Source organism: Sylvia atricapilla, chromosome 10 (genome assembly GCF_009819655.1).
Source record: "Sylvia atricapilla isolate bSylAtr1 chromosome 10, bSylAtr1.pri, whole genome shotgun sequence".
NCBI classification, from domain to species: Eukaryota; Metazoa; Chordata; class Aves; order Passeriformes; family Sylviidae; genus Sylvia; species Sylvia atricapilla.
This window is the reverse complement of record NC_089149.1, coordinates 8,193,333-8,205,338: the sequence shown is the minus strand read 5'-3', so window position 1 is coordinate 8,205,338 and position 12,006 is coordinate 8,193,333. Positions and strand designations below refer to the sequence as shown.

At 40.1% G+C, this 12,006-nt stretch overlaps 1 protein-coding gene across 2 annotated transcripts in view; it reads left to right on the top strand.

Annotated features, from left to right (window-relative positions):
- MCF2L2 (MCF.2 cell line derived transforming sequence-like 2) overlaps positions 1-12,006 on the top strand; it is a 154,286-nt gene that overhangs the window by 49,760 nt on the left and 92,520 nt on the right. For both annotated transcript variants that reach the window (XM_066325797.1, XM_066325798.1), the window contains exons 5-9: positions 146-265; positions 5,379-5,495; positions 8,683-8,832; positions 9,826-9,950; positions 11,484-11,598. In XM_066325797.1, the coding sequence (XP_066181894.1) occupies positions 146-265; positions 5,379-5,495; positions 8,683-8,832; positions 9,826-9,950; positions 11,484-11,598 (627 nt within the window). The remainder of the gene's footprint in view (positions 1-145; positions 266-5,378; positions 5,496-8,682; positions 8,833-9,825; positions 9,951-11,483; positions 11,599-12,006) is intronic.

The following is a 12,006-nucleotide window of genomic DNA, read 5'->3' as shown; positions in this document are numbered from 1 at the left end:
TGAACGGACCAGCTGATGCAATGAGCAGCTGGACTGAGCAAGATCCAGTAAGTCCTACCTGCTTTGCCCTGGTGAGGAAACACTTGGCTGAAAACTCCCTTGTAAGGTAGAAATGTGCCTTCTAAGAATTCAATATTTCTTGCAGGGAGCATTTCCAGGAAACCTGCAGCTGGTGTTTGTCCTGAGACCCTCCCGCTTTATCCAAAGGGCAATCGCTGACATTGGCATTAAACTCTACCGAGATGACTTTAAAATGAAGGTACCGGTAAGCATGCAGTTTTTTGTCCATGCATTTTCTTTATCTCCATTTCTGCATTTCTGGGCTGGCAGCAAATTCTCATAACCCAGGCTTGCAAGTGGCACCTGGGGCCTTTCATCCAGGTCTGGGTGGTGATGCAAATAGTTAATTAGCAGTAGATGGTTCATAGTATTTTAATGGGCATGTTCCCATGTCCAGTCTAGCTTTAAAATGTGACTCAGTTTCTAAGTACTGGCATTTTAATTCAGTGGAGATGTTCCCTTCATGTAGGCAGAGGTAGATCCTGCTCCAGTGACAAACATAAATATTCAGGACTACAGAGCAGTGAAAGCCTAGGGCTGAATTCTGCACTATTTGATGAGTTATCCATGGGAGTGCTGACTGTCCCCGTAACATTGGTTATTCTGAATGCCCTTTATGACTCCCATGCCCTCAGGATTCAGAGTTTGTGTTTTACTTATTTTTACATGCACTTGGCATATGCTGTAGGTTGATGAGATTGTGATATGAAGAAGGTTATCAATCTTGAAAAAGTTTGAGATTATTTTATGAGGGGTCTTTTAGGAGCTGTTTTTAATGAGTTGTTTTTAGCTGCATGTGTCAAAAAAATTTTAAGTTTTATATATAAACTTAAATTATGATTATTGAAGATATTTCATCCTGGATCAGAGTCATACTATGCTCCACAGTGACTTTACTGGAGGGATTTCAGATGACTGTTTTGGATTTTGCTTTTGGGTTTATGTTGTTTTGCAAAATACTTATAGTTCTCCAACAAATTCTAGCTCTGTAATCACTTGAGTTTGAAGTTCAGGTGTTTAAAACACTTTCTGCTTCTCCTGAAGTGAGAGACAGCAGCTGTTTATTACAGTGCATACAGAAAAGGAATCATGACCATGCATTTCGTTACTGTAGTTAAATTGTAACATTTACTGTCATTGGATAAGCATGGCTTATTGATAAAATGCAAAATTGATTAAAAAAATGTTTGAATACAAACCAAAATATTCTATATTTTATACTTTATATATATTTTATACTATTTCTATACTTTAAAAAAAGGATGTACCTATATTTAATATGCCCCAATCTGTTACTATAGCAACAGTTGTACCAGTGACTGCAGCCTGGAAAGGGACAGCTTCATCAAGAAGTGGCATTTTCCATCAGTTCAGCATTTCCTATACTTTTAGCAGTTTATTTAATGTCAGAGTTGCATTCAAAACTTGGAAGGGATCAAAGTTGGATGAGAGGTTAATTCTAGGCAAGGGTCAAGCACTGCATTAAGTATGAAATAGTATCTTACCTTTCTTACAGGCAGGAAAATCAAGATACCAGTTTAGTTTGGGGTCATGTTGGATATTTTGAGCCATCCTGGGTATGTCCACAGAGCTTAGAGAAAAACCTTACAAAAACTAAGAGCATGACACACTTGCTGGATCGGCCTGCCTCCTGCCCAGATATCTGCAGACAGCCTGTCAGATTTATATACAGGCTGCCCACATATGTCTGATGTTATTCTAAGTTGTTTAGGGTTGTGCTACAGGTGTTCTAAGTTCCTGGGATCTGTCATGCTCTCTGGAGGGGCTTTTCTCCTGTGTTGCAGCCCATCCTAAAAGTACCATCTGGGCATGGCCTTATATACCCAGCTTTAGAGCAAGGAAGTTACTGAGAATGATGTCTTGTCCCCTTTGAAAACAGCATCCAAGATGCCAAGAGGAAAACAGGACCAGAGAGTTCTTGTTCCATTGGAGATGTCCTTACTCAAGGAATTGGGGATCAGTACCTATCTTCAGTATCACAACAATCTTTTAAATTGTTTGCAGGATTTTTGTTTGTGTTGTGTGTTTGGCTCTGTGACAACATTCATTTCATAATTGGGCTGTAGATGGGTGGGATTTCCTACCACAACTGTAAGTGACAGGACCAAGACATAAGCATTCAAAAGGAGCTCCAAGAATATTGTGTATTTGTTAATAAAACATTTGTTCAATAGTTTATTTGAGCTATCAGACTGCAAATATCTTCAGTAAAATATATTTGCTGGGTTAAATCAACACTGGAATGAGTAGAAACAAGAAGATCAGACAGGAGTCGGAAATAAAGGCTGAAATAACCAACCAGATTCAAAAAGGAAATGCAAGATTTGTATCACATTGACATACAAATGTGGGTAATAAAATCTCATCAGGTAAATTTCTATTGGGATAGTGATTTGATTACATATCATTAATCAGGATCAAGATGTAGAAATATAGGAGACACAGCGGGGTTCATCTGAGATTAAAATCTGTGAATTCAAAAGGAACACCCAGAGATGTACCCAAGTAACCTCCCATCATAGGAAATTAATTAAAGCACCTTCAGAACATACATAAAAGGCTGTCCATAGCAAGCACTTCCTTGCATTTTGTAAGCTGTGACTTCTCTTTGACAGCATAACCCATCCAGAAGCAGCTCCAGGTTCCACACTGAGGCTTCCCTTCTAAACTGCTGCTCCCTTGCACTCTCCAGCTGACTGGCTGTGGCTGTCTTCTGTCTGGGAAGCAGCATGGGAGATGCTAATGCTCTCTTAGATTGGTTTTTTAGATAGATGCTGGATTGCTCATAGGCTTTCTCCTGCAGGAATGCCTGCATGGTGAAGACCCAAGCCCTGCTGGGTAGCACCGTAGCTGGCAATATTAATAGGTTTGTTTTGTGGCTCATGCTGAGCATACTAGGTTAAAGCAAAAATAAAATTCTTCCTAAAAGAAAACTGCATGACGTTCCTCTGTGGTTTCGGTGAGGATTGAAGTATCAGAAGATTTTCAACTTGTCAGCAACATCTGTGATGGGGAAGAGCTACAAAGCAGTTAAGACTTACTTTTTCAAATGTGATTTCCAATTCAGAATTAGTGCTTAGACTTTATGTTCCAGTGTAAGGCCTTTTCAAGATGATGCAGCTTTTTGAGCTTTCTGGCTTTGATCATAAGAGAACAGTGTTTCATAACACCTTCAGGGAAGTTTTTCCTTTAACTTTGGCTGAGGTATTCACCTTTCTTTGCCACAGTCTCTTCACCAACAAGATCTCCTTGTTTCTGTGTTTGAAGACAGGGGTCAAGGAAAAGATGAACTGCTGGAAGTGAAAAAGAATAGAGTGAGGGCCTACTTGAGAATTTTCAGCCTGTATGGGTCTCTGGAGCCAGATGCATCCTCCACTATATTCCTGTATCCAAATTAGGTTAAAGTTTGGATGGATGGAAAACTACATGTGGTTTTAAAAACTAGTTTCATGATGGGTTTAGGAGGGTAATGGTAATGGGCCATACTCTGCCTGGGAGTGGGCAACAAGTGGAGTGTTGTAGTGATACCTGCTGGGACCTGCCCTGTTTGATGTCTTCATCAGTGATATGGAAGAGGAAACAGGCTACACTGTCACCAAGTGTGCAGATAACTGTAAACCAGGAGGAGCAGATGGTATACTCCCAGACAGGGGCACTGGAACAGGAACACAAGGAATGGGCTGAGCAGCATATTATTTTATGTATACAAAAGGGGCAAAGCAAAGTCCTGCAACTGGGAAAGAGGTTCCTTCCAGAAAGATTTTCTTCCTCAAGAAAGAACTCGTTCTTCTCTTCAAGTTCTTTCCTTCCAACAACACAACAGTTGTGCTGTTGGCAACAGTTCACACTAGCCTGACTATCTGGAGAGCATCTCTGCAGAAGAGGACCTGGGAACTTGGTAGACAGCAAGCTGTACATGAGCCAGAGTGCCCTGGTAGCAAAGGAAGGCATCAGCATCCTGTATTAACAGGAGCATAGCCAACAGGTTGAGACAAACACTCATCTGCCTTTACTTGGCTCTAATTAAATCACATTAAGAACCCTGTTGAGTTTTGGTTCCTCCAGTACAAGAAAAATATTAATCTGGAGTAATCTTGGAGAGTCAAGAAGGTCAGGAGTTGGAGCATGTGTTCTGTAAGAAGATGCTGAGGGAACTGTGCTCATCTGCCATGGAGAAGGGAAGGCTAAAGAGGGTTAAAACGACACAGCAGCAACTTTCCAGTCCCTCCAAGCAGGTTACTGGGCACTGCAGCCAGCTTCTGCATGAGGGTAAGACAAGAAATTACTGACATAAGGTGAAACAAGGGCAGCTCTGACTAGGCATAAAAAAGATCAGCTAAAAACTTGTTCAGGTTTGTTCTCAAGGCTTTTCTTAGAAAAGTCCTAGCCTAGAATATGCATCCTCTTGTCTCCATAAATTTGCACTCATCTCATTGTCCACAGTGTTTGCCAGTGTACTCACCATACTCCATTGGAGCCTGACATGCAGAGCCACTTAAGCTTTTCTTTAAATAAGGACAAGGAACACATTTGACATATTAGTGACATTTATTTATTTAAAATCCTTAGTCATTTGTGCTCAACTTCTTACTCTTCTTTAGCTGTTGGAACAGCAATAAATGTGTGCTATTTGTGTAACCACTTGTGTTGACAAATTTACAGTGGTTGCCAAAAGGTAATGCTGCTTATCTGAAGCTGAATTCAAATCTTGTTTGGCTTTCTTCAAGCAAGTCTAGTGGTAAGGAGATTCTAAAGTTAAAAAAATGGATCTGGGTTTATCTCTCCTTTCCCTTCCATTATGATTTTAAATGGAAAAATGCCAGTAAATTCGGTGAATGTACAGCATCAAAAAAATCAGAAAACTGAAAGAAAAATCTTACTCCCAATGACTTCATTCCAGCACTTCCCTGGATCAAGTGGTTGGTGTTGAGGAAGCTGTTTAACTTGCCTGTGCCTCTATTTTTCTGTAAATAAAAGTTGTCTAGAGAATAAATTATTTTATGGAAGTTTGCGTGAACATACTTTTGCTCTTGATGCACATGCAAAATGAGGCAGCCCAGCAAGGAGGAAGATGATGTCAAACCAAGCTTAGTTTAAGAATGTCCATGTAGATATTAAGAAGGCAAAATCTAGGGAAAATAAACCTGTGGCCATGGCATGAGAAAATGGAAAATGAGAACTGATAGCCTCTAGTGGAACTGCAGTGGTCATATATGATCAGGCAAACCCAGATCCTAGGAACAACAGTTGAAAGGCTTGTTATTTCTCTCAGTCCAGTGTTTTTGGATTCGTTTCAGATCATCATGCTAAATTCTGTCTCTGATCTGCATGGCTACATCGACAAGAGTCAGCTGACCCGGGAGCTGGGAGGAACCCTGGAGTACGGGCACAGCCAGTGGATCCATCACCGCACTGTGAGTGCTGCTGCTCTGACTCTTCTGAGAGCTGTCCATGGGACAAGTGCAAAGCGACCATAAAGCAGTGACTTCTCAGTTCCATTACAGCCTGGGGGTTCTGCTCAGGACTCAGGGAAACAGGAAATCCATGACTCACACAGAGAAAGGCAAATTCCGCAGAAGTTTGTCACAGAAGCAGTAATTGTATCTCACTGCATACCTGGCCCAGGGCCAGCAGTGTCCTGGTATTCTTACTCAGCAAGGCCTGTGGGCACATGCTCTTGTCTTTTAAATAATTGATGGGATTCATAGGCCTTCAGCTGAAGTTGAAGATAGGCTGTAGCATTTTGATGACTTTACAAAGGTCAAAAGTAAGGTCGAAAGTCTGACTTTATTGGGTAATTATGTCCATGCTTTTAAGAGCATTAAAATACTCAGGACACTATATTTTATTTTTCATTTCTATACTATACAAGCATGCATTCCAGCTGGGTCTTATTTTTGGTAACTGAAGAACAGTTGTTACTAGGAAGGCAGAAAGACTTTTATTCTATTGAGGGAACTTATACAGGTTAGATTGTTCCCTTTTGGCCTGGTTAATATATTCCAGTGTCTGCCTCAAAACAATGTAAACAATTCATTATGGTGCCCAGTTTAGATGACAGTTCACGAAAAACAGAATCCAAACTCTGGCACATTAGCAGAAAAAATATTTTCTCATTCTTTCTAAGCAAAAATGGGCTTTCTAAGCTGGGTCATGATCATGGAAAAGTAATTTCACAGAGAGTTTATACAATGATTGCATCTCTCTTTGTGTGTCTACTTGAAAGATTGGCATATTAGAGCCCACATCTAATGTGAGCCTCAATGGTTTGCAAAGTTCTGAGCAGTCCTGGGTTTGAGCCCATTGTTGCTCATGGGCAGGTTACACCTAATTTATAAGAAGAGCTTTTTTGAGGTAATTTAAGTCAAATCACTTTTGTCTATAGTTTTTTTGGTTTTATTTGTGCTTTGCTGTCCTTATGAAATTAAGTTTTAGTCTCCTTAAGAACCACCAAATATTTCAGGCTTCTAAATATACAAACATAGAATTTGAATTTCATCTAACATTGATTTTCTACTTTTATAACTGTGCTGACTATAATGAGGTTAGGGTTGAGATGAGTGAACAGGCTTATGTCAAAAGTATCAAAAATATGAAACTGTCCTTGAAGGAAGGGGGAGTGTGAAGAAATGAATCATCTGTAAAAGCTTTCAAACAGCAAAAGGTTTGAAAATATGAAGGGGGATAAAAAGAGTTACAAGAAAGGTTGTATTATTTATTAATGATGGGGGTTTACATAAAGCAATAATACATAGTTTGGTAAAATATGCAAACAAAAATGAGCCAAGAATTTAGGGGAGTAGGGCTATGTAATCCCCTGAGATTTTGGTTAAATTCGTTGGAAAATTTTTACCAAGCACAGAGACTTGAAAAAAAACCAACCCATAGATATAATTTAGGTACATGAAACAATGCATTGCTCATATATACAGGAGAGAGTGGAGGCAAGCATTCTATCAATGGAACACTGACAAGTTCATGGTGCAGTCAGCCAAGGAATATCTGCTGGATAAGAGGTTGTCATCAGGGAAGTGTCAGCTTCCATGGCACCTTGAAACAATCTGGCATCCAGTCTTGCTGAGCTGTGGTCTTCATGCCCTTTGCTGCTTCTCTCAGTGTCCCCATATCTTGTCCTGCCAGTGCTTTTCTTCTGAAAAAGCTTTAAACTCTGGCTAAATGGCAGTGATACAGCAACCTCCTTGCATCATTCACTGTTTCTGCTCTCCTCTCTTGGCTGCCAGGAGTCTATGGACTTTTTTGCCCACAGAGTGCATCTTTGGCTTTCAGTAAATGGCCTTTGGTCATGGATGGCCATATCTGTGTTGCAGTCAGAAGTGTGACATTTCAGCCAACTCTAATCCAGTAGTTTCAGTGCTGAGAACAGCAGGATACAGCTGCTGAGCACTAAGATAGAGCACATGTGGGTCTGTACTGCTTGTGCTGAAAGCAGACGTGAATTTATGGGGGAAAAGGGAAGAAGGCTGTGAACTCTGCTAGCATTGCTTCATGGGAGGCATGTTTGAGATCACAAATGTGGGCTAATTTCTCTCTACACCTTTTGAATGATGATCTACCTCTAGTTCGTTTTTCACTGAGCACACAGCATAATTTCATCTGTCAGGGTTGCAAACAATGAATTCCCATTATTGCTGGAGAAAGGAATGTGCTGTGCAACAACTACAGATGTGTTTGATTTGGTGTAAGAGCAGCCCTAGTGCTTGTTGACTGACTCACACCTGTGGGGGCTTAGATCAAAACGTACAAAGAGAAAAGAGCTATACAGAACAACACAGTCACCCCTAAATTTGGGCATGATCATGAAAAAAACACCTCATGCAATTACTTGCTACTAGATATAAAGTTTTTAATCACATGTCATAGGTCTGAACATTATATTCTGCTCTGAGAAGGTGGCATTGGTTTTTTTTAGCCTTCCTCACTTCCCCATTCTTCATTAAAACAACAGATTCCTGACAAGTTTTGTGTTGGTGTACCCAAGTGATAAAGAAACAGCAATGTTCTGATGAATTTATGCATTTCAACTGTATTAGTAGTTACTTGTTCTTGTATTTGTGTACTAGTGTGGACAGATGGGAGGAAATGACTAGGATGCATCTCATACAAATAGGCAAGATGGAGATGCACATATTCAGAAGTCAGGGGAAGACAGATTACTGCTGAGTGAACAATGGCTCTATAAATATAAAGGCTTTGCCCTATATATTTTAGTAGTGTTCTCAACTTAAATAAAGCCTTAATTAAAATTTTAAATGCAGCAGAATTTCCCAGCAAGCATGGGCAGAGGATCTGAAGTTCCAGACCTGGCTTTGAAGCTGATGTCCTCTGTGGTTTCATTATGTCTGCTGAGCTCTGGGAGTTCCCAGTTGGTTCGTAGAAGTGACAATATGTGAGGACCTGTGAAAAGGTCATTTGTGACACATAATTTAATTTGTAACTTTTAGCACATCCACCCAAAAAAAGGCAATGTGACAGCTTTACAGGCATGTAATACTTGCAGCACAGTGTGCCAGAAGCACAAAGAGCTGTTAAAGGGCTAAGGGTAAATAAACAATCTGTGACTTTATGCTTTTGCTTTTCTAGGCTATTGAAAACTTTGCAATGACAGTAAAAACAACAGCACAGATGCTACAGACATTTGGAACAGACTTAGCAGAGACTGAACTCCCCAATGATGTGCAGTGCACAGAAGAGCTCCTCTCCTCACACACTGACCACCACAGCAAGCTGAAGGTGATTGTTGCCCCGTGGTGTCTCCAGCAGTGTAATAGAAGAGTTCTGATCTAACAAAATTTTCTGCCATCACTTGGCAGTCCATTGTCTGAAAACCACTGAGGAGGAGAGAACCTGGGTTCAGGAGGTCAATTTGATTCACCTGTGAAAAACACATTTTACAGCTTCAAGAAGGATAAAATGGGGCAGTGTCACTTCCACTGTGTGAGAGGGACTGATGGGATCACATCTGGAATAGCATGGGCTCCTGATGAGTTCATCAGAAAGGACTGGAGCAGAAACAGAGAACATCTATGAGCATAGTCAGGAATGGACAGAATGATCTACTTAGATGATGGCTTGTTTTGTTTAAAAAAAGTTGGGGCTAGTTTAGCTTTGCAGAGTAAGGATCAGAAGTAAATATTAATGCTGTCAACAAATGCCTTAGGTTAAACACAAGATTAAAAATACTGCTTAAGCTATATTAGCACAAGAACGATTTTTATGGAAGAAGCGTGCAGTGATGTGGAGATTTGTCATCTGACAAGTTAATGTTTGAGCCTCATTATCTTTTTTATTGCTCATCTTTCATGCTGGGAAGACACTTCTGTAAATGACTTCTTATAGCTGATGTACTATGGCTCAGCATGGCACAATGTTGTTTGAGGAAATTCCATTAAGAAGTGCAATGTCTTTCAGCTCACAATCTAGAGCATATATTCAATTTGTGGTAGAATAATTTATTCTGCAAGTGGCCTGGTCAGATATGCAATTTGCTCAGAAATTACTCTACTCCTTTTCTCAGAAACAGATCTACTATTCAAAGTTAAAAGACTTAGATCTCTGCATTTGCTAGTAAAACATATCACCTTTGGTAAGCATTTATATTTTGTTTCAAGTATTTTGTACCTTTGAAAGAATCCTCCTTTATCATTACTCTATTGTCATCTAGGAGATGTGAGTATTGTTGGAGGAACATACAGTTTGGTTCTTGGCTTGTTTTTTCCCCCTCAGGATGAGCTGAAGCTAGCAGTGAAGCAGGGGGCCACCTTACTGACATGTATCCGGGAGCCAGTCACCCGAAGTGCCAACAGCAAACTCAGTCCAGATGAACTGGAAAATGTGGCCACAGTGGAAAGGTCAGTGGAGCAAGATTACCTTGTGCAACTTCCTAATTTATTCCTAGGAGATGCAAATGTAATTTAAATACGCAGGTTATAAATTGCCACTGGTTCACCTAGTCAGGATTTATTGGACAGGTAAGTCAGAGAATGGAATGGCTTAGAGGAGGTTGCTTAATTAAACTGTCAAGGCAAGCTCAAGCAAGTCCTGCATTTCTTGGTAATTTTTGGTCAGACCACTAATTACCTGGCTGAAGTTTAATGTGGAACTTATTTTGTCTGTGGCTTCCAAACTTCTGTGCCCTGGTTAGAAAGTGGCACCTGAATCTCTGTGAGATGAGAGGGTGGTATGCTTGTGGGTGTCTGTGGAAATACCGGGGGAGGAACAGATGAAGATGATACCTGAAACATCCTGTGTGTCACAGCTGCAGACAGACAGACAGAGAACCCCCTTTTCCTTCCTACAATGCTAGTTATTACCATAAAGCTTTTAGTCACCATGTGGAAGTTTCTGCTGTGCCATGTGATGCAGTGCAAAGAGAAATGCCATGCTAGGGTTTTGGCATGTCTGCATTCACTGGGAACAAAGGTGCTAAAAGTTAAGCTGAGCTGATATTTTTCACTGAACACTTTAAAATCCTTTGAACACTCATCCCAAAGGTATTTGTGATTCATCTTGAATTCAATGACTAGCTTTGATTACAAAAAAGTTTTCCAGGGGGAGATTGAAAACAGAAATTTGTTTTTGAGAAGAATAGAAGGGACTTGTTGGCATTTGCTCAAATAACTTGATGATTTCAGCAGTCACTGATCCTTTATCTGCCCAAAGAATACCTGTCTACTGAAATACAAGATATTCAGAGAACACTTCCTTTTTGTTTTTTCTACTTGTTTAAAATTGTTCTACTTTGTAGTTAATGGATCAATGAGAAATTGTGAGGATGACTCACTAGTCTGGTGTCAGATATTTTACTGCAGATATTACACCTTGAGATTAATATATTGCAAATAAATGTTTCATCATTTACACAAAGTAAAACAATGTCCATGGGAGTCATTATGAGCTTCTAATCTGGTGTTTTTAATGGACTGGGAAAAATTATTCAGCCCTTGCCTATTTCTGATGGCTGAAGAAAATTAACAAGTTGCACAGTTCTGCTTTAATCATTCCATAAAATAATAATTGCATCATATTCAATCTGCATGAGTTGGGGATGAATTATCTTTGAAGCATTGGGTGGAAACTGGGGAGTGACTGCTGCCCTTGGCTGCCAGCACATGAAACAGCTCCAAGTCCCTCTTGCACATCAGGAGGCAGGATCTGCTGCCACAGTAGATCCATGTAGTTGTCACTCATCTGTCACATTCCTGCATGTCCTACTGCAAATTTCATTCTTTTTTGCTTAAGGGAGAGTTGACACAGAGCCCTCTTACCTAAGTGTAGGGCTCCCCACCACCTCCCTGCTCTGCTTTCTGCCATCAATTACTGTAACTTAAAAGAAGTGAACTATAGGAAATAAGTACATTCTGTTCATTATAATTTCTTATCAGGTTGTTGGCTCAGTTGGATGAAACAGAAAAGGCTTTTGATCAGTTTTGGACCAAGCATCATCTAAAACTAGAACAGTGCCTGCAGCTTCGACACTTTGAACACGATTTTAGAGAGGTATTTCTTTGTTCATGCTGTCTAGCTTCTCTGGTAAATAAGGACAAGTTCTACCCATACTTAGAGTATATTGGCAGTCCAAAAAGAGGTTGTGAGAAAAGACCTTAATTGTGAAATAGGAAATGAATATTCAAAAATTAAAGTCTTGACAGCTTTCAGATGTCTTACAGCACTTGAATAAGGCACAGTGAGGAAAGTGCCAGATTGTAAGGCCAAAATATGGAGCACCAATAAGTAAATTTATCTTGATAAGTAATTTTGCATTTAGGTGTGAAGTTATCAAACATAGGTTCTTCTGTGATGGTAAGTTGCCAATCCTACCAGAGTCAAGGGAAAACATTTCAGAAAGCCCAACTGTCAGCCCAGAGACTGGAGTAATACAAATTCTGGAGTAATATAAACTCTGGA